The sequence below is a fragment of the Canis lupus genome, chromosome X (assembly GCF_048164855.1).
Source record: "Canis lupus baileyi chromosome X, mCanLup2.hap1, whole genome shotgun sequence".
NCBI lineage: Eukaryota > Metazoa > Chordata > Mammalia > Carnivora > Canidae > Canis > Canis lupus.
The window spans coordinates 72,073,211-72,097,119 of NC_132876.1; the positions used below are offsets into that span (position 1 = coordinate 72,073,211).

The following is a 23,909-nucleotide window of genomic DNA, read 5'->3' on the forward strand; positions in this document are numbered from 1 at the left end:
CCCTGGGCCTGATCCTGTAGTCCCGGGATTGAATCCCACATCGGTCTCCCTGCATGGAGGCTGCTTCTCCCTCTGCCTGTGTCTCTGCCTCTCTCTTTTTCTCTGTTTCTCTCATGAATAAGTAAATAAAATCTAAAAACAAACAAACAAACAAACAAAAAACATGCTCTTCCCCTGTTCTTCCAGCTGGTGTTCTCGGGGAGGGGCCTGCTGTGCTGATTCTCAGGTGTGTGCACCTAGGAGAGCTGCCCCACCCCTTCCACGTGCCGGGCTCAGTGGAAGCTGTTTATCCTGTGAGGTCCCTGTTCCTTGGCGGCCCTGCTCTGTCCCAGGCACAGGGTGACACCAGGAGCAACAACCACAGTGGCAGCGGCCAGCTCTCCAGCCCTAGAGTCAGCTCCAGAAGTATCTACCACAGTCTTCTGGTCCGCAGGGGCCTGGAGATTCCAGGGGCAGTGCGCTGATCTGCACAGCTCGGTTCCGCCTGGGGGCAGGAGTCTCTTCGCTGTCCTGTGTCCTCCAGGCCTCCGCCTGTTCCAAGGGGAGCACTGGATCCTGGGCTGTGTCCACCGGCATCTTGAGCTCCGGGGCCTATGCTGCTGGAATTGCACTCTCGGGGCGGCGCAGCCCCCTCCGCCCAGAGCCACTCCCTGAGCTGCTCCCGAGTCCCCAGCGGGCGGCGCTCCAGCCCTTTACCGCCATGGTCCATGGTGTGTGGCATGCTCTCCTTCAGAGTGCACTTCCTCTGTTAGTGACCCCGGGAACCTGGGGGCTCCACTGCCCCTCCTGGGATCCTGCCCAAGTTCCCTGCCAGTGCCTTTCCATCCGGGAACATTAGTAAAGTTGCTGCTTCTCCGGGACTGGGCTTTCCTGTGCTGGAGACTCTTGCAGCCCGGCCTTATCCGGGCTCCTCGGGGGGCTCTTCCCCCTTGGATGCTTCTTTATTGATTTTTTCCGTTTTCCTACCTTGATTGAAGCACGAACTCTTCTCATTGTAGTATTCCAGCTGTTCTCTCTTTAAATCTCAGGCTGAATTCATAGGTTTTCAGGATGATTTGAAAGTTATCTAGGTAAGTTGGTGGGAACAGGTGACTTAGGGATCCTACTGTCCTGCCATCTTGCCCCGCCTCTTCAATAAATAAAATCTTTAAAAAAATAATTCCAGCTTGATTTTTTACGTATAGAAGAGCCACTCCAGTTTCCTGAAGAGGGGGAAAGTAAGGGCTTATTTCCTTTCAAGTATTAGTGATAGCTTCTCCAACTTTCCATTTATGTTGCCTATTTTTCTCTCCTCTTTTAATCCTATGAAAAGGGGTAGGTAGATGGATTTATTCTGTGGTTACCCTAATGTGCTAGATGAGCATTCATGTCATTTTGCCCTAAATTCCCTTTCGAATTTCAGAGAAAGTGATTTGTGTAATCAATAAATGACTTAATATATACAAATGCTTAAAACTGCTTGATATATAGTAAGCACTGTATAGGAGTTGATCATTAAAAATAGCTCTGACCCATGGCTTGAACGTGGGAAAAGTTTGTTCCACCAAAGCCATTTTGTAATCAGTCTTCTAGGTCAGCAGCTGGTCCTACCATTTATGCCATTTACTGCCACTGCTGTCACTTCCTCCTTTGCACTGATTGCATGAGATACAAAGGAGCTATTTTTGTATTCTGTGCTGTCTGGTATTTGTCCCCATCCATCTCTAGGACAGCTGAATGCACTATGAGTTTCCCATTTCTTTAGGATTTGTTTCTTCTACCTTCAAAGGGTATACTGTTATTCCTTTCTGAGAACATGGTTAGAATGTCTTTTCATGGATACTCAAGAAGTTGACAGGGAATTGAGTGGAGCAGACTAGGTTTCTTTTCTTGTACCTTTGTTAACTCCATTCATCTCTAAAAGTATTCCCCTCATTAAAATTGGACTACCAGGGCATCTGGGTGGTTCAGTCAGTTAAATGTCTGCCTTCCACTCAGGTCATGATCCCCAGGTGTGGGATCGTGCCCTGCACTGGGCCTTCTGCTCAGCCATGAGTCTGCTTCTCCTTCTCCCTTTCCCCTTTCCCCTGATCATTCTCTCTCTCTCTCTCTCTCTCTCTCTCTCTTTCTTTCTCCCATGCTCATGCTCTCTCTATATCAAATAAATAATTAAATAAAACCTTTTAAAAAATTGGGCTCCCAAAAGTACATCATCCCAGTAATCATGGGCCCATCATCTCTCTTTTCTCATAAGAGAAACTATGGAAATTTTTCCAGGATTTCCTTCTGAGGGTGACTAGTTAATCTGTACTTTATAGCTCTACTTTCAAAGAGCTAATAATATCCATTAGTTAAATAAATACTTACTAAATTATTATTGTATATATCTATAAACAAAACAAAGTTCCTTATTTCATGAATCTTATATTCTAGTTGGGTGAGACAAATGATAAACAATTTGATGTTTGCCGGGTGATAAGTGCCCTGAAGAAAAATAAAACAATGTAAGAGATTGTCATCTTATAGAAGGTTATATTAATATAATATAGTATGGGGGCAAAAAAGTGAATAAATTAGGGCTACAAACTATGGTGGATATCTTGGGGAAGAACTGCTTCTAGAATAATGAACAGCCAAGTGCAAAGGCCCTGAGGCAGAAATTTTTTGGTGTGTTGAACAGCTAAGAGACCAAAGTGGCCAGGGTTGAATGAGCAAACAGGACCATTTACTCCATTTCTTTTCTCAAAGGGAATAGCAATAACACATAAGTTAAAGCTCATTTAAAAAGAGATGTGAAATGAGACCTTTGGAGGGCCCACAGAACAGAGAGGTGGTGGATTCTTCCTACCACAGTAATTTCCAGTATTTCCCCATTAAAGCCTATCTCCAAAGTTTATATCTGTAGGCCAGCTTTGGGGAGGATGTTGCAATCCATGTTGACTGTAGGATTGTAAAAGTCATGTTTTAATTTTAGAGAGGCTACACAACAGGAAATGTCCTCTCTATTTTTCTAGACTTTTCTCATTTTAGAGAGCGTGAATTTAAGCCTAACAAGCACCTTCTCTGAGCTCTGCCTACTGGAACATTGGTAGAACTGGTCTCAAAAGGCTCCCAACCAATGCCTTAGTCTATTTGGAGGAGACAGGGACTATAGAAAGCATCCTGTCCAGGTAAACTTGGAATCTGTCATTATAAACCCTAGGAGTTGGTGAGCCTACATCCATCTTGGGGCCTGGGTAATACCTTAAAGAATAGGCTATGAGTAAGAAGCTTTGTAAATGAGAAGCGACTAATTTGTGTTACTGGAAGAGGGAAATAAAATCATTTAATCTGGCAGAGACCTTAAAGACCCAACAAGTTCACATCCCCTGATTTGTGTAGCACATAGCCACTTCACTCCTTATTGTTCCAATCTCAACTTCCCTCCTGCCCCAGCACCTTATCACCCATGTCAAGGAAATATGGGATTAAGTCCTTTTTAGGTTGCTAATAGAATAGTTATTATTTATTGAGTGTTTAACATGTTGGGACTATGCTCTTTACATACATTCTCTTATTCAATAATTACAACAACCCTATGAGGTAGATGCAAAATTCAAACTGAGCCTCAAGTGTCAGTATCTAAACTATGTGTAAATACTTTGCCTGAGGTTGCTTAGCCAGTAAGTTGTAAAGCTCCAACACAAGTGATTATGACTCAAAGCTGACTCTAATCTCTATGCTATGCTGTCTTTTCCCAATTGCAGTTGTAGAAGGGATAAAGGAGAATAGGCTTTATTATTTAATAGGCCTTAAAGGGTATGGCAGCCAAGATTCATTTATTAATTCTGAAAACTGCCATTGAGCCCCTACCTTTTGTCTGGTGCCCTAGTAGGGCTGTTGCTTCTAAAGATGAATGAGACAAAAATATTTATTGTTATGAAACTCATGATACTGGCAGAGAATTTGGACCATCTAACACACAGGATATAGTACACTAACTACTGTGATGAAGATACATATCAGATGCTATGGGAGCACATGGAAGGGGATCATATCTCTTTTTGAGAGTCAGAGAAGGCTTCGTACACTGGGTAATGCATGAGTTGAGTTCTGAAAATCAAAGAGGAGTGGATTAATTAAGGTACAGACTAACCTATAACAAAGAGGACCACAAATTCAGTGACATAAATAAGATAGAGAAAAGTTTACCTCTCTCATGGAGAAGTCCAGAGATAAATAGTCCAAAATTTGTGGGGCAGTTCTGCCATCTTCACCACTTGGCCTCAATCTCTGGGTCCTAGACATCGGTCTTCATTATCACCCAAAGAGAAGGGGAAAAGAGATAGAATGGAACAAAGACAATTTCTTTGTTAAATCATGATCCAGAAGTTTGCATACATTTATTTTCGCTTGTATTCTATTATCTAAAACTTAAGTACATGGTCTTACTTAGTTGCAAGGTAGGCTAGAAAATGTAGGCATGGGTAGCAACTAAAACTTAGTGACTTCTAAGAGTAAAAGCAAGAAGAGAGGATAGATACTAAGAAGCAATTGGCAGTCTCTGCCATAACGGGGAGAAGTGTTATAAGCACAGAGAATTCTGTATACACAAGAGTGAGAAAACATGATATGTAAAAACTATAATACTTCAGTATTGCTGTAGTATAGTATGAATGTAGAAATAGTGGAAGATGAGACTGGAGATTGAAGGCAGTGGCCAGATTATGGAACACCTGTGTGCTAACGAATTTAGAATTTATCCCAAAAATAGTGAGTTGTCACTGAAATATTTTAAGCAGAGGCGTAGCACAATTATATTTTGAATTTATGAAGGTCAATCAATCCATACTTTGGTAGACATATTAAAGGAAAAAGTGACAGGAGGCACAGAAAAACAGGAGATCATTGTAATAATATTAGGTGGATATAATGAGACATGGAACCAAGACAGTGGTAGTGAACAGAGAGGATATATTAGAGAGTTTAAGGAAGAATAATTGACAGAACTTGGTGAGTAAATGGATGTGAGCTATGAGGAAGAGGGAGAATACAAGGATAATAATGTCCAGATTTCTGCCTTGAATATTAGAATTGTTTTGATTAATAAACAGTTATAAAGAAAGATTTAAGTGTATGGAATTGTTGAATCATCGTACACCTCAAACTAACATAACAGTGTATGTTAACTATACTGGAATTAAAAGTTTTAAAAAAAGAAATGGCTGAGAACTTCTCAAATCTGGGGAGAGATTTATGAAGCTCAGAAGCACTCCAGAATTTCAACCTGAAAAAATCTTCTCCAAGACATCATGTAAAACGAAAATCATGAAATCATGATCATCATGTAAAATAAAAGAATTTTCAAAGCAGTAAGAGAGACAGAAAAAAATACTCACATATAAAGGAACCTTATAAAGCTATCAGTAGATTTCCCACAGATGTCTTTCAGGCTAAGAGAGAGTTGGTTAATATATGCAAAATGCTGAAAGAATTAAAATGCCAACCAAGAATATTTTACCTGGAAAAGTCAGCTTTCAGAAATGAAGGAGAGATAAAACTTTACCAAACAAACAAAAGCTGAGGGAGTTCTACTCTAGACCTGCCTCACAGGAAATACTGAAAGGAGTTCTTCAAGCTGAAATGAAAGGCCTCAAATTAGTAATATAAAAATATATGAAAATATAAAATCTACTGGTAAAAGTAAGTATATATTCAAATTCAGAACACTCTAATACTGTAATATGGTGGTATGTTAACTATGTAACCCTAATATAAATGTTAAAGTTCAAAACTGTTAAAATAACTTTAGGAACAATAATTTGTTAATAGGTACACAATATAAAAAGAGGTAAATTGTGCCATCAAAACCAAAATATGGGAGGAGGTGTAAAATGATAGAGGTTTTGTATACAATCAAAGATAGAGTTAGCAGCTTAAAAGAGATTGTTATATTGGTATTTTTGCTTATGGAAGCCTCATGGTAACCACAAAGCAAAAATTTTAAGTAGATACACAAAAGATAAAGAGAAAGGAATCAAAACATGCCAGTTCAGAAAATGATCACTTCACTAGAAGAAAGGCAGCAAGAGAAGAGGAAAGGAACAGCAGAATTATAAAAGAGGCAGAAAACAATTATTAAGATAGAATTAGTAAATCCTTATCAATAATTATGTAAATATAAGTGGATTAAAATTTTCAATCAAGAGGCATAGAGTGCTGAATAGATTAAAAATAAGACCCAGCAATATGCTGCCTAAAAGAGATTCACTTCAGCTTTAAGGGCATGCATAGCCTCAAAATAAAGGGATGGTAAAAGATAATACCAAGCAAGTGGAAACCAAAAGAAAGAAGGGATAGCTATACTTACATGAAACAAGTAAACTTTAAGCCAAAGACTGTAACAAGAGACAAAGAAAGTCATTATATAATAAAATAGTCTACTTTTCAAGAGGATGTAACAAGTGTAAATATATATGCACCCAACATTAGAGAGCACTGAAATATATTAAGTAAATACTAACAAATTTGAAGGGAGAGAGGCAACTAAAAATAATAGTAGGGAAATTTAATACCCCTCATACAACCATGCATGTAGATCAATCCAGACAGAAAATCGATAAAGAAATATTGGACTTGCATTATACTTCAGACAAAATGAACCTAACAGACATTTATAGCACACTGCATAACAGCAACGCAATACTCATTTTTCTCAAGTGCACATGGAACTTTATAAAGCATAGATCATTGCTGCTATAAACATCAGGGTGCAGGTGTCTCGGCGTTTCATTGCATCTGAATCCTTGGGGTAAATCCCCAACAGTGCAATTGCTGGGTCATAGGGCAGGTCTATTTTATAGCAGCAATGTCCACAATAGCCAAACTGTGGAAGGAGCGTCGGTGTCCATCGAAAGATGAATGGATAAAGAAGATGCGGTCTATGTATACAATGGAATATTACTCAGCCATTAGAAACGACAAATACCCACCATTTGCTTCAATGTGGATGGAACTGGAGGGTATTATGCTGAGTGAAGTAAGTCAATCGGAGAAGGACAAATATTGTATGTTCTCATTCATTTGGGGAATATAAATAATAGTGAAAGGGAATATAAGGGAAGGGAGAAGAAATGTGTGGGAAATATCAGAAAGGGAGACAGAACGTAGAGACTCCTAACTCTGGGAAACGAACTAGGGGTGGTGGAAGGGGAGGAGGGCGGGGGGTGGGAGTGAATGGGTGATGGCACTGAGGGGGGCACTTGACGGAATGAGCACTGGGTGTTATTCTGTATGTTGGTAAATTGAACACCAATAAAAAATAAATTTATTATAAAAAAATAAAATAAAGCATAGATCATATGCTAGGTTACAAAACAAGCCTTAGCAAATGGATGAAGATTGAAGTCATACCAAGTATCTTTTCTGACTAGAATGCTATGAAACTAGGGATCCCTGGGTGGCGCAGCGGTTTGGCGCCTGCCTTTGGCCCAGGGCGCGATCCTGGAGACCTGGGATCGAATCCCACATCGGGCTTCCGGTGCATGGAGCCTGCTTCTCCCTCTGCCTATGTCTCTGCCTCTCTCTTTCTCTCTCTGTGACTATCATAAATAAATAAAAATTTAAAAAAAAGTTATAGAATGCTATGAAACTAGGAATCAATAACAGGAGGAAAACTGGAAATTCACAAATATATGGTAATTTAACAACACACTACTGAACAACCAATGGGTCAAGGAAGAAATCAAAAGGGAAATTTAAAAATCTTGAAACAAATCACAATGGAAAAACAGTATATCAAACTTATGGGATGCAGCAAAAGAAGTTCTAAGAGGGAGTTTTATACTGATAAACACCAACAGTAAGACAAAAGAAAGATGACACCCATGTCGCAACCCAGCATTCTTGCTGCTGGATCTGTCCAGCTGCCTGCATGCCCCACATCTGCATTGCCCAACACCCATAGCACTTAATTATTTTATTTTCCACTGTGCCTGGTGAGAACAGGAAATCTTCTACACACTGTGTGATCCTAGGTAATTTGTCCCTTTAATTCAATTGTGTGGTTTTTTCCTCACACATAAGTATTGATCCCTACTCATCTAAAGTCTTAAAGAGGACCTCTGCAGCTCTTCAGAGCTCTTTGTGCAGCTATCTTCTCTCTGATATTTTGCCCTGAAAAATTCTCTTTCTTGCCCTCTCCATACTTGCAACTCAGTGTCCTCAACTTAAACAGACTGATGGGCTCCTTCTGAGTTTCCCTCCATATATTATGGCTTGCAGACTATCTCCAGGCTGTAAACTGTGAATATCATGAGGCTCACCTCATTTCTTTTTCCTGTCTCTCATGGATCACTGTCTTTCATTGCCAGATTTCCAATGCCTTGAAACCCATTGTTATGTGGGGTTTTTTTTTCTAGTTTTTAAATTATTACTGGCAGAAGATGCAAACCTAATACTTTCTGTGCTATCTTGGCTAAAAGTGGAAGTAGCTGTTACAGTCTTTTCAGAGGACAGTTTGGCCTTTTATAACAGTATTTTAAATGTGTTTTTCTTTTGACCCGGCAATTCCAGTCAGTCTTCTAGTTGCTGGAGATTTAGCAGTGAACATGATAATGTACTTCCATGTAGCTTACAGTAGATTAGAGTGGCAGACACAAAGACAAAATAAGTAATTACAATATGCCTTGTTAGGAAGTAATAAATGCTAAGGAGAAAAAAAACTTAGGGAAGGGGGATAGGAGGCATACAGGAAGGTGTATTAAAATTTTAGATACATTCACTTAGATGGACTCACTGAGAGGATTATATTTGATTATAGCCTACGATTAAGAGAGCAAGCTATATAGATAGATACCTGGAAGAAGAGCACTCCAGGTAGATGAAACACTCAGTGCAAAGGCCCTGGTGTGTTTGATAAATAGCAAGGGACATTCTTTACAACTCCTATAGTGCATAAGCATATTCTCACAAAATAGTAGTTATTTAGAATATTATTACTAATGATTGTGAAACTGGATGGCCTCAAAGCTTATCTGCTTGCTACTATGTCATACTCTCTCTTTCCTATACCATGAGACATTGAGACATGTATTGCCTTGTGATTGTGCTTGCACTACATTCTATCATTGCTCAGCTTTTACACAGAGTTTCCTTGTAAGTTCTATGACTATGGAGCCTGATAAAATGTTGGTCTCTGACATTTCTCTTTGCACCAATCATTGGGGTTGATTTTATTTTTTTTTATTTTTATTTTTTTATTTTATTTTTTTAAGATTTTATTTATTTAATCATGAAAGACACACACACACACACACACACACAGAGAGAGAGAGAGAGAGAGAGAGAGAAAGGCACAGGCACAGGCAGAGGGAGAAGCAGGCTCCATGCCAGGAGCCCGAGGTGGGACTCGATCCTGGGTCTCCAGGATCACGCCCTGGGCTGAAGGCGGCGCTAAACTGCTGAGCCACCGGGGCTGCCCTGGGATTGATTTTATTATCGCACTACCAAATTGTACCCTTCCTTCCTCACCATGTGTGCATCCTCTCAAAATGTGCACTCTGGCCAAAAGTTCAGTCTCTCCAGAGACAAGAAAGATTTTCAAATACATATTGAGATACTATATAAAATTTGTAATCATTAGAGTTGCACGGTTGGCTCAGTTGGTTAGGCATCTGACTCTTGATGTCAACTTGGGTCTTGATCTCAGGGTTGTGAGTTCAAGACCCATGTTGGGCTCCGTGCTGGGCATGGACCCTGCTTTAAAAAAATTGTAATGATAACTTCTCCCTCATTTGTCCAGCACTTTTTACAACGTATAACACATTTTGTTTTTGCCCTTTTTTGAATAAGTAATACGTACATGGTATGAAATTTTGAAAGATCAAATTATATAAGAATGAGAAAGAAGTTTCTTCCATCCTTTCATCAGCCACTCATTATTCCTATCTTGAAGCAAACAATCTAACTAGTTTCTTTGGTATCCTTTCAGAAATATTGGGTGCATTTTAGTAACTATCTACACCCTACTCCTACCCATACAATGTACCTTGAGTACCCTTTTCACTTGATTCTCATCGCACATTGGGAGGTATGTGGTACTCTCCCTATGTTACAGATGAGGAGTCTAAAGCTCAGAGATAGGGGGTGACTTGCCTAGGCAGTAAGTGAAAAATCTGGGACTGATATTGCAGTTTTTGTCTGAATTCTTTCCTCCACATTGTGATGTGCCAGGTCCTGTGTCTTAAACATGATAGGAGACTTCTAAAAACTTGCTGGTAGCTGGAGTGATTTTAAAAATCCCAATTTCTTTTGTCATACTATAGTTGCTATGGCAGACTCTAGATGTAGTGCTGGTGGGCACCAACTGGTAGTTAGCATTAGGGAAACAAAAACTTGATCTTTCTAATTGTTTCCTGAAAATATTCTCCTTTTACAGATCTATTCGGGTCCACCTGAGGAAAGTGCTACACCCCCAGTCCCTCCGCCTCGAGTAACAGCAAGAAGGCACAAACCAATCACAATTTCAAAGCGCTTGCTGCGGGAAAGAACAGTTTTTTATACTTCTGTGGATGAAAGTGAAGGTCAGTACTAAGATATTTCCTTAGCTTCTTAATAAAATTGGAAGTGACTGAATTCCTGCAATCTCATGATAAAATTTCAATGGATGAGGAGTTGTTTCATATGGATGAGCAAAGAAAGTGGTTTCTTGAGATGGAACCTACTCCTGGTGAAGATGCTATAAAGACTATTCAAATGACAAAAAAGGTTTTTGAATATTTCATAAACTTACTTAATAAAGCAGTAGCAGAGTTTGAGAGTATCAGCTCCAATTTTGAAAATTCTATTGTGGATAAAATGCCATCGAACAGCATAGCATATTAAAGAGATGGCTTGTGAAAAGAAAATTCAATCAATGCAGCAAACTTCATTATTGTCTTATTTTAAGAAATTGCCACAGCTAGCCCAACCTTCAGCAGCCATCAACAATATAGCCAGATCCTTTTCCAGCATAAGGATTATGACTTACTGAAATCTCAGATGATTCATAGCATTTTTAAAGCAATAAAGTATTCTTTTATTTATTAAGCTTTTATTTTAATTCCAAAATAGCTAATATAAAGTGTTATATTAGTTTCAGATGTACAATGTAGTGATTCAACACTTACATACAACACCTGGTGTTCATTACAACAAATGTACTCCTTAATTCTCATCACCCATTTTATCCATTCCCCCTATTTTATCCACTTCCCTTCTGGTAACCAAAAGTTTATTCCCTATAGTTAAAAATCTGTTACTTTCTCTCTCTCTCTCTCTTTTCCCCTTTACTATATTGTTTCATTTCTTAAATTCCACATATGAGAGAAATCATATGGTATTTGTCTTTTTCTGAGGAACTTATTTCATTTAACATAATACTTTCTAGCTCTACACATATCATTGCAAATGGTAAGATTTCATTCTTTCTTATGGATAAGTATCATTGATATATATATATATATATATATATATATATATCACATCTTCTTTATCCATGCATATATCGAAGGACACTTGAGCTGCTTCCACAATTTTTTTTTGTAATAATGCTTCTATAAACATAAGGATGCATGTTTCCCTTTGAATTAGTGTTTTTGTATTCTTTGGATAAATAATCAGCATAATTACTGGATCATAGGGTAGTTCTATTTTTAATTATTTGAGGAACCTCCTTACTGTTTTCCACAGTGGCTGTACAAGTTTACATTCCCACCAACAGTGCACTGTATTTCCTTTCTCTGAATATCTTCTCCAATACTTGTTTCTTATATTTTTAACTTTAGCCCTTATGACAGATTTGAGGTTATATCTCATTTTTTTAATGGTGAGGTGATATCTCATTATAATTTTGATTTGCATTTCCCTGAAGATGAGTGATGTTCAGCATCTTTTCATGTGCCTGTTAGCCATTTGTATGTCTTCTCTAGAGAAATGTCTGTTCCTTTTTCTGCCCATTTTTGATTGGATTATTTGGATTTTAGGTATTGAGTTATATAAGCTCTTTTTTTATTTTATTTTATTTATTTATTCATGAGAGACACACACACAGGGGTGGGGGGTAGAGACACAGGCAGAGGGAGAAGCAGGCTCCATGCAGGGAGCCCGATGTGGAACTTGATCCCGGGACTCCAGGATCATGCCCTGGGCCGAAGGCAGGTGCTAAACCGCTGAGCCACCCAGGGATCCCCTATAAGCTCTTTATATATTTTGGATACTAACCCTTAATCAGATATGTCATTTGCAAATATCTTCTCCCATTCAGCAGGTTACCTTTTAGTTTTGCTGATTGTTTCCTTTACTGTGTGGGAGCTTTTACTTTGATGTAGTACCAATAGTTTATCTTTGCTTTTGTTTCCCTTTCCTCAGGAGACATACTTACAAAAATGATCCTATGGCTGATGTCAGAGACATTACTGCCTGTGCTCTCTTCTAGGATTTTTAGGGCTACAGTTCTCACATTTGCATCTTTAATTAATTTTGAGTTTATTTTTGTGTATGACATAAGAAAGTGGTCCAGTTTCATTCTTTTCAATGCACCTGACCAATTTTCCCAATACCATTTGTAGAAGAGACTATCTTTTCCCCATTACATATTCTGTCCTCCTTTTTTGAAGATTGATTAATTATATATTTCTGAGTTTTCTATTCTGTTCCATTGATCTATCCATTTATTTTTGTGCCAGTACCAAATTGTTTTGACTACTCCTACTTTGTAGTATATCTTAAAGACAGGAATTGTGATACCCCATGTTTTGTTTTACTTTTTGAAGATTGCTTTGGCTATTTGGGGTCTTTTTTGGTTCCATATAAGTCTTAGGGTTGTTTTTTTCCAGTTCTGTGAGAAATACCACTGGTATTTTGATAGGGATTTATTCAAATCTCTAGAAGGCTTTGGGAAGTATAGATATTTTAATAATATTTGCTCTACTCTGTGAGCATGGAATGTCTTTCCATTTCTTCATGTCATCTTTAATTTCTTTCATTAATGTTTTAGTTTTCAGAGTACAGGTTTTTCACCTCTTTGGCTAAGTTTATTCCTAGGTACTTTATTATTTTTGGTTCAATTTTAAATAGAATTGTTTTTTAATTTCTCTTTCTACTGTTTCATTACTATATAAAAATGTATTTAATTTTCTGAACATTGATTTTGTATCCTGCAACTTTATGAGTTTATTTATTGTTCTAGTAGTTTTTTTGGTAGAGTCTTCAGGTCTTTCTCTATACAGTATCATGTCATCTGCAAACAGTAAAGGTTTTACTTCTTCCTTCCCAGTTTGAATGCCATTTATTTCTTTTTCTTGTCTGATTTCTGTGGATAGAACTCCAGTACTATGTTGAAAAAAAGTGAGGAGAGTGGATATCCTTGTCTTCGTCATAATCTTAGGGGAAAAGCTCTTAGTTTCTCTCCATTGAGTATGATGTTCACTACAAGTTTTTCATATAAGACCTTTATGTAGAGTTACATTCCCTCCAGACCTACTTTGTTGAGTTTTTTTTTCATTAATGGATGGGTACTTTGTTAAATGTCTTTTTTGCATTAATTGAAATGATCATGTTTTTTGTCCTTTCCCCTATTGATGTGATGTATCACATTGATTAATTTGCTAATATGGAACCACCCTTACATTCTTGGAATAAATTCCCCCTTGATTGTGGGTGAATTAATATTTTAAAGTATTGTTATACTTGATTTGCTAGTATTTTGTTGAGAGTTTTTGCATCTATGTTCAACAGACATAGCAGTTTGTGGTTCTTTTTTGTGTTGTCTTTGTCTGGTTTTGGTATCAAGGTAATGCTGACCTCATAGAATGAATTTGGGAGTTTTCCTTCCTTTTCAAATTTTGGAATATTTGGAGATGAATAGGTATCAAATCTTCTTGAAATGTCTGGTAGAATTTGGCTGTGAAGCTGTCTTGTCCTAGACTTCTGTTTTTTGGGGAGGTTTTGATTACTGAATTCAATTTATTTGGTGGTTATTGGTCTATTCTTTTCTATTTCTTCCTGCTCCAGTTTTGATAGGTTATATGATTCTAGGAATTTATCCATTTCTTCTAGGTTGTCTAATTTATTGGCATATAGTTTCTCATATTTTCTTACATTTGGTTGTATTTCTGTGGTGGTAGTTGCTATTTCTGCTCTCTCATTTGTGATTTTATTTATTTGAATAATTTCTCTTTTTTTCTGGTGAGTGAGGCTAGAGGTTTATCAATTGTTTATCTTCTCAAAGAAACAGGTCCTGGTTTCGTTGATCTGTTCTATAAGGGTTTTTGTTTTGTTTTAGTTTCTATATTTTTTTTTCTACTCTATTTATTATTTCTCTCCTTCTGCTTGGGTTTTGGATTTGTTTTGTTCTTTTTCTAGCTTCTTTGTGTGTAAAATTAGGTCATTTATTTGACATTTTTTTCTTGCTTCTAGAGATAGTCTGTATTGCTATAAGCTTCCCTTTTAGAACTGCTTTTGCTGCATCCCAATGGATTTTGGACTATTGTGTTTTCTTTTTCATTTTGTTTCCATGTAATTTATTTCTTCTTTGATCAATTGGTTGACCCATTCATTGTTTAGTAGCATGTGTTTGTGCTTTTTCCAGATTTTTTCTTGTGATTGATTCATAGTTTCATAGCATGGTGGTAAGAAAATATGCATGGTATTACTTTAATCTTTTTTAATTTGTTGAGACTTGCCTTCTGGAATAATATATGATATATTCTGGAGAATGTGTCACATGTACTTGAAAAGAATGTATATTCTGCTGTTTCAGGATGGAATGTTCTGAATATAACTGCTAAATCCATCTGGACCAATGTAGCATTCAAAGCAACTATTTCCTTATTGTTTTCTGATTGGATAATCCATCCATTGATAGAAGTGTGGTGTTAAGGTCCCCTACTATTACTGTAGTACTATCAATTTGTTCCTTTCTTTGTTGTTAACTGTTTTATGTATTTGGTAACAACATGTTGGGTGCATAAACATTTACAGCTGTTATATCCTCTTGTTGGATTTTCCCCTGTATTATTATATACTGTCCTTCTTTATCTCATGTTACAGTCTTTGTTTTAAAGCCTATTTTTTCCAAGTTCCAGGATATAAAATTGACACACAGAAGTCAGTTCCATTTCTATACAGTAACAATGACACATCAGAAAAAGAAATCAAGGAGTTGATCTCATTTACAATCACATTAAAAACCATAAGATTCTTGTGAATAAGCCTAACTAAAGAGGTAAATGATCTATATTCTGAAAACTATAGAACACTTATGAAGGAAATTGAAGAAGACACAATGAAGTGGAAAAACCTTCCATACTCTTGGACTGGAAGAACAAATATTGTTAAAATGTCTATGCTGCCCAAAGCAGTCTACGCATTCAATACAATTCCTATCAAAATACCATCAACATTTTTCACAGAGCTGGAACAAACAATTCTAAAATTTGTATAGAATCAGGAAAGACCTTGAATAGCCAAAAGAATGTTGAAAAAGAACCAAAGCTAGAGGCATCACAATTCCAGACTTCAAGCTGTATTACAAAGCTGTAATCATCAGGGCACCTGGGAGGCTCAGTTGATGGAGTGTTTGCCTTTGGCTTAGGTCATGATCCCAGGGTCCTGGGATCGAGTCCCACATTAGGCTCCCCGTGGGGAGCCTGCTTCTCCCTCTGCCTATGTATCTGCCTCTCTCTCTGTCTCTCATGAATAAATAAATAGAAATCTTTTTTTTTTAATCTATAATCATCTGGACAGCATGGTACTGGCACAAAAACAGACACATTCATCAATGGAAATGGAGAACCCAGAAGTGGACCCTCAACTCTATGGTCAACTAATCTTTGACAAAAGAATATCCAATGGAAAAAGACATTCTCTTCAACAAATGGTGTTGGGAAAATTGGACAGTCATGTGCAGAAGAATGAAACTGGACCAGTTTCTTACACCATACAGAAAAGTAAACTCAAAATGAATAAAAGACCTAAATGTGAGACAGGAATCCATCAAAATCCTAGAGGAGAACACAGACAGAAAACTCTGGAACCTCAGCCACAGCAACTTTTAGACATGTCTCTGAAGGCAAGGGAAACAAAAGCAAAAATGAATTATTGGGACTTCATCAAGATAAAAAAAAAAACTTTTGCACAGCAAAGGAAACAGTCAACAAAACTAAATGGCAACCTATGGAATGGGAGAAGGTATTCACAAATGACATATCAGATAGAGGGTTAGTATCCAAAACATAAAGAACTTATACCACTCAACACTCAAAAAACAAGTAATCCAATTTAAAAAATGGGCAGAAGACAAGAACAGACATTTCTCTAAAGACGACTTACAAGTAGTTAACAGACACATGAAAGAATTCTCAACATCACTCAGCATCAGGAAATACAAACCAAAACTACAATGAGATATCACCTCACACCAGTCAGAAGGACAAAAATTAACAACTCAGGAAACAATAGATGTTGATGAAGATGCAGAGAATGGGGAACCCTCTTATACTGTTGGTGGGAATGTAAATTAGTGCAGGCAATCTGGAAAACAGTATAGGAATTCCTCAAAAGTTAAAAATAGAACTATCCTATGACCCAACAAGTACACTACCAGATATTTTTCCAAAGGATACAGACTTAGTGATTTGAAGAGGCAAATGTTTATAGCAGCAGTATCCACAATGGCCAAAATATGGAAAGAGCTCAGATGTCCATTTAACAAATGAATGGATAAAAAGATGTGGTATGCACACACACACACACACACACGCACACACACACACAATGGAATATTACTCAGCAATCAGAAAGAATAAAATCTTGCCATTTGCAATGACAGGGATAGAACTTGAAGGTATTATGCTAAGCAAAATAAGTCATTCAAAGAAAGACAAATACCATATGATTTCACTCATATGTGGAATTTAAGAAACAAAACATATGAACAAAGGAGAGGGAAAGGAAAAATAAAATAAGATAAATACAGAAGGTAAGGCAAAGCATAAGAGACTCGTAACTATAGGAAACAAAGTGAGGATTTTTGGGAGGTGAGTCAAGGGATAGGGTAATTGGGTGATGGGCACTGGAGAGGGCACTTGATGAGATGAGCACTAGGTGTTATACTACATGTTGGCAAGTTGAATTTAAATTAAAAATGTAAAAAAAATTATGAGACAAACAAAAATGGAAACACACTGTACCAAAACTTATGCAGTGTAGTAAAAGCTGTTCTAAGAAGAAAGTTTATGGTGTTAAATACCTACATTAAGAAAAAAAAGATCAGAAATAACCTAACTTTACATATTAAGGAACTAGAAAAAAAGAAGGCCAAAGTTATCAGAAAGAAAGAAAAAGTAAATATCACTGTGGAAATAAAGAGAATAAAGATTAAAAAAAACAATAGAAAAAATCAAAGAAATTGAGTGTTTTTTAAAACAAACAAATAAAATTGAAATGTATTAGACTAGGGGAAAAAAGAGAGAAGACTCAAATAATATAAATGAAAGAGGAGGCATTATAACTGATAACAGGGGATCATAGAGACAACTGTGAACAATTAAATGCCAACAAATTGAATAACCCAGAATAAATGGGTAAAATTCTGGAAATATATAAGCTATCAAGACTGAATTATAAAGAAATAGAAAATCTAAACAGACCAATACTGAGTAAGGAGATTGAATCAGCAATTGAAAACCTCCCAACCAATAAAAGCTTCACAGCCTAATGTCTTCACTGAAGAATTCTACCAAACATTAATGAAGAATACCAATCCTTCTTAAATCCTTCCAAAAACTTAAAGAAGTGGGAGCAATCATATCCCATTTTTTAAAAAAGATTTTATTTATTTATTTATTCATGAGAGACAGACAGAGAGACAGAGAGGCAGAGACACAGGCAGAGGGAGAAGCAGGCTCCATGCAGGGAGCCGGACGTGGGACTCCATCCTGGGTCTCCAGGATCACGCCCTGGGCTGAAGGCGGTGCTAAACCACTGAGCCACCGGGGCTGCCCATATCTCATTTTATGAGGCCAGCATTACCTTGATACCAAGCCAAACAAGGAAAATTGGTAGGCCATTATCCCTGATGAACATAAATGCAAAAATCCTCAACATAATACTGGAAAACTGAATTCAACAGCAGATTAAAACAATCTTACACCATGATCAAGTGGGATTTATCTCTAGGATGGATAAAAGTATGGTTCAATATAAATAAAACAATAAATGTGACACATCACATTGATAGAATTAAGGATAAAAATTATATGATCATTTCAGTAGATCCAGAAAAAGCATATTTATCAACAGTATTTCATGATAACAGTTCTCAATAAATTAGGTACTGAAAGAATGTACTTCAATATCATAAAGGCCATATATGACAAACCCACAGCTAACATTATACTCAAAGATGAAAAGCTGAAAGCTTTTCTTCTAAGATCAGGAACAAGGATGTCCCCTGTCTCCACTTTTATTCAGCATAATACTGTAGTCCTAGGCAGAGAAGTTAGCCAAGAAAAGGAAAAAAGAAAAGCATCCAAGTTAGAAAGGAAGAAGAAAAATTACACAATTTGTTTGTAGATGATATGATCTTATATAGGAAAAACTCTAGGGATGTCTAGGTGGCTCAGTCATTTAAGCATCTGCCTTCTGGGTCAGGTCATGATCCCTGGGTCTTGGGACAGAGCCCCATGTTGGTCTCTCTGCTCAGTGGGGAACCTGCTTCTTCCTCTCTCTTTGCTGCTCCCCCTACTTGTGTTCTCTTGTGCCTCTCTCTCAAATAAATAGATAAATAATTTTTAAAAAAAGAAAAGAAAAGCTCTAAAGACTCCACCAAAAGACTGTTAGAACTAATAAGCAAATTCAGCAAAGTTCAGAATACAAAATCAACTTTGGTTATATACTAACAGTGAACTATCACCAAAAAAAAAGAAATTGAGAAAACCATCCCATTTACAATAGCATCAAAAAGTACTTAGGGATAAATTTATCCAAGGAACTAAAGACCTGTGCACTGAAAATTAGAAGGCATTGCTGAAAGAAATTGAGAAAAACATAAGTGGAAAGATATTCCATGTTCATGTATTGGAAGAATTAATATTGTTAAAATGTCCATACTACCCATAGCTATCTACAAATGCAATGCAATTCTATGTATTTGAGTTTTTCAGATTCCACATATGAATGAAATTATGCATTTTTTTTCTTTCTGTGTCTGCCTTACTACCCTTAGTATAATGTCTTCTAGGGTTATCCATATCATTGCAAATGGCAGGATAGCTTTCTTTTTTAAGGCTGAATAATATTCATATGTGTGTGTGTGTGTGTGTGTGTGTGTGTGTGTGTGTGTAACATTTTGTTTATTCATTCGTCTGTTACAGATACTTTGGTTGTTTCTGTATCTTGTTATCTTTTTAATTTTTGCCATCATTAGTGGATGTGAATAGATATTCCTTTAATTCTTATCACTTCCCACTTGAGGTACATAATTGAGATCCATTTCATAGTGAAATCATTGGATGCTCAGAGAGGGTAAGTAGTTTGCTCAATCCACATAGTTTCTCAATGACAGAGCAGTAACTTGCATCCTCTCATTCCAGAACTCATTTGTCTATGATATGGTATCTAAACACTCTTCTGAGAAGCAATCAATTCTACTCACCACTGTTCTTTTTCAAGTAGCATTTCATTATTTTACCCCCAAACCTCTTATTCCCCTCATATAGAGTACTTCAGTGAGTCTTTTCACCATCATGGACTCCTTCCTGCTCACATGTCTAAGCACTGTCCATTCCACTCTTCAACATCCCTTGAATCTGTCTCTCTTTGCTGCTGCTATTCTAATTTAGATCCTTGTCATCAGAAATCTCCTATCTGGTCTCCCTACCTCTAGTCTCTCTAGTCATTTTTAATAATGAACCTAAAGTGATATTCTAAAAATACATGTGATAATGCCACTTCTCTGTCAAAAAAAAAAAAGAGCCATAGTCCTCATATTCCTGAACATGGCATTCATGGCCTTAATGATACAGCCCCAAGCCCCCTGGACAACCTCATCTCCAACTACCCACAGTTTTCATCTAAAATTGGTTCTTGTGCTCAAGCCACACAAAACTTTATTATTTTACATTTTCTTGGGTGAACTAGGAAATTTCACTCCTTCAAATTGTTCTGTCTGAAATTCCATTTCCCCCCTTTTCTACCTATTATAATCCTTCAAAGCCCAACTCAAATGGTACCTCTTTTACATAATCTTCAGCCCATCTGGACAGAATTATCACTGTCCTCCTCATAGCACTTATTTTCATGATTCTACTTTCATTGGAATTGATGTATTTCTCCTGCTGCAATAGAATGTTACATCTCAAAACTTCTCCCTATAACTTACCCACACATAGGAGAGAGGCTTCCAGTTGGCTACTTGCCTATTTGTGAGGTCTCCTTGTCAATCCTGATTAATTCTCAGTTTTCTGCAGTTTCTGAAGCTGGTCTATATGTTTTCTTGTGGAAATGGATGGCTGGTTAAAGAAAGAGAATGATACTAAATTTTTGTTACCTGATAGGAAGAATAAACTCTCTCTTCAGAAAGTGTGGACTCTGGAAACAGATTTTAAACTTTGAAAATTGGCTCTGTCATATTAGTTTTGTGACATTGAGCATCCCAGTGCCTTAAACTCCTTATCTATAAAATGGGACTAATAAGAATTCACTACTTTATAGAGTAATTTTGAAGATAACGGTGAGATAATCCATGTGAAGTATTTACAGCAGGGCCAGACACAGAGAAAGTACTCAAATAATAATATCTGTTACCATTATCATCACTGTCATTATTATCATTACTGTTTTATCATTTTGTCAATAATAATTCAGCATATTCCAGAACCTAGAAATAGTTTCCATTGGCAGAGGTTCTCATTGCAAAGTCACAGTTGCTGCTGTCATTCCATTCCCTATTTCCTTGAGTCAGGAAAATATCCTTTCCCATGTGGAAGTTAGTGGCCTCTCTGAGACTGTTTATGTGGATTATCTTCATGAGATTGGACTTCCATTACTGTATTGAGATGATTACAATGCTGTTATGGTCTGTAGGGCATAGCTAACCCCTGTGGTGTCTTTTAAAGTAGAGCAGGGATGAAATTTCCTAGGGTCTTTCTCCTAGAAGAAAGTATTCAAATAGAAACATGTAACTGAAAAAAAAAAGAAACATGTAACTGAAATGTTGGGCCTAAAGCACGCAAGAGAAGAAATTCATGTCACTGTTCACTTCATTGTTCTGAAAGAGTAAATATGCTTAAGGTTACTCCTAAATGCTGGAGGTTTACAGGTGGCCTCTGCCTTAAGGCATATCCTGGAAGCACATGATCTAGTTATATGGCTTTTTTGTGCTTATTCCCCTACTATTGTTTGTCAGCCTTTGGTAAATTTTGTTTGAATGGTCTAGTCTGATGGCGTTTGTGCTAGGGATAATACAAGCAGGGCTATATATCTACCTTGGTACAGAGTAGGAAAACTACAGAAGGAATCTTTTTGGCCCTTATCCCTATAATGGTGGCAGCAGTGATTGGTGACAGGTTCTCAAGGAGAAGAAAGCTCTCTGGGGGAAAAATGCTTTACAGCAAGACATAGCCCTTCCTTCTCACATAAAAACTCTTGCCTCATTACCCTCTTAGAGCATAATAGCATAAATGACAACTAAGAATTATATTATAGAGTTATTTATTATGTCTCAGGCATTGAAATAAGTATACCATCTTATGTAACCCTCACTACAACCTCATGAAGTAGGTACTATTATTATTCTCATTTTACTGAGGAGAAAACTTGAGGTATAGAGACATTATGAACTTGCTCAAGGTCCTACAGTAGATAAGAAACAGAACTGAGGGGATCCCTGGGTGGCTCAGCAGTTTGGCACCTGCCTTCAGCCAAGGGCGTGATACTGGAGTCCCGGGATCAAGTCCCATGTCAGACTCCTTGCATGGAGCCTTATTCTTCCTCTGCCTGTGTCTCTGCCTCTCTCTCTCTCTCTCTCTCTCTCTCTCTTTTTCTCTCTCTGTCTCTCATGAATGAATGAATAAAATCTTTTTTAAAAAATAAAATAAACAGAACTGAAATTCAGATCTGGCTACCTGACTCCAAAGCCTGCATTTCTTTTAACATTTTACTATGAAGAGTTTCAAACATAACCAAAGTTTTAATGAAAAAAAGTATAGCAGGACTTTTTTAAACCAAAATTACAATGCCATCATCATATCTGAAAGAAAACAAAACAAACAATAATTTCTTTTTTTCTTTTTTTTTTTGTATATTTTTTATTGGAGTTCAATTTGCCAACATATACTGTAACACCCAGTGCTCATCCCATCAAGTGCTCCCCTCAGTGCCCATCACCCAGTCACCCCAGCGCCCCCCCCCCCCCCGCCCACCTTCCCTTCCACTACCCCTTGTTCATTTCCCAGAGTTAGGTGTCTCTCATGTTCTGTCATTCTCTCTGATATTTCCCACTCATTTTCTCTCCTTTCCCCTTTATCCCCTTTCACTATTTTTTATATTCCCCAAATGAATGAGACCATATAATGTTTGTCCTTCTCCGATTGACTTATTTCACTCAGCATAATACCCTCCAGTTCTATCCATGACGAAGCAAATGGTGGGTGTCATTTCTAATGGCTGAGTAATATTCCATTGTATACATAGACCACATCTTCTTTATCCATTCATCTTTCGATGGACACTGAGGCTCCTTCCACAGGTTGGCTATTTTGGACATTGCTGCTATAAACATCGGGGTGCAGGTGTCTCAGCATTTCACTGCATCTGTATCTTTGGGGTAAATCCCCAGCAGTGCAATGGCTGGGTCATAGGGCATATCTATTTTTAACTCTTTGAGGAACCTCCACACCATTTTCCAGAGTGGCTGCACCAGTTCACATTCCCACCAACAGTGCAAGAGGGTTCCTTCTTCTTTCTCCACATCCTCTCCAACATTTGTTGTTTCCTGTCTTGTTAATTTCCCCCATTCTCACTGGTGTGAGGTGGTATCTCATTGTGCTTTTGATTTGTATTTCCCTGATAGCAAGTGATGCAGAGCATTTTCTCATGTGCATGTTGGCCATGTCTATGTCTTCCTCTGTGAAATTTCTGTTCATGTCTTTTGCCCATTTCATGATTGGATTGTTTGTTTCTTTGCTGTTGAGTTTCATAAGTTCTTTATAGATCTTAGATACTAGAACTTATGAAACTCAACAGCAAAGAACATTATATAGTCACTGTTCAAATTCTCCTGTCATTTTCTTTTAAAAAATTCAGGATCCAAATAAGATATATGCATTACAACTGCTCGACATGTTTCTCAAGTCTCATTTAGCCAACTAGAACCACTATTCTTAACCTCTGCACTCTAATCTATGTTTTCTATTATGAAGAAAGGTGACAGTTTCCTTACAGCAGGAGTTCTCAACAGGAGCTAACATTTTTAAGGGACTCTGAATCTCTTAAAATTAGTTTTAATTTTTTTTCATATATTTGTATAGTAAATTTGTCTAGGGAGAGTATCCTTGGCTCTCATTAGAGTCTCAAAGCTTTAAGTAAGAATCAGAACTGAAAAACAGGAATAATTGTCACAAGAAATTGTGGACCACAAAAGCTAAGGGAAGAACATAAAGTAGCTAGTTGGAGGTTTTTTTATGAGGATGGAGAATGAAGTTAAATTCTGTTAAGTTTATTAACTTTAAATTTGAGAGGCTTTAACAAATTACTTTTGAAAGAAATAGAAATAGTTAAGGATTAACTGATGTCTCTTCAGAAAGAATTATAATTGAGGACTCTTAAGTCCCATTTAAGGTATATATCCCTTTGAATAAAGCATCTTGGCATATTATGGTTTTATTGGATTGTGGTGGTAAAAATCAAAC

General features: G+C 37.2%; 1 protein-coding gene across 5 annotated transcripts in view; it reads left to right on the plus strand.

Moving 5' to 3' along the window:
• OPHN1 (oligophrenin 1) overlaps positions 1–23,909 on the plus strand; it is a 526,199-nt gene that overhangs the window by 472,309 nt on the left and 29,981 nt on the right. For all 5 annotated transcript variants that reach the window (XM_072817292.1, XM_072817295.1, XM_072817294.1 and 2 more), the window contains one exon: positions 10,397–10,541. In XM_072817292.1, the coding sequence (XP_072673393.1) occupies positions 10,397–10,541 (145 nt within the window). The remainder of the gene's footprint in view (positions 1–10,396; positions 10,542–23,909) is intronic.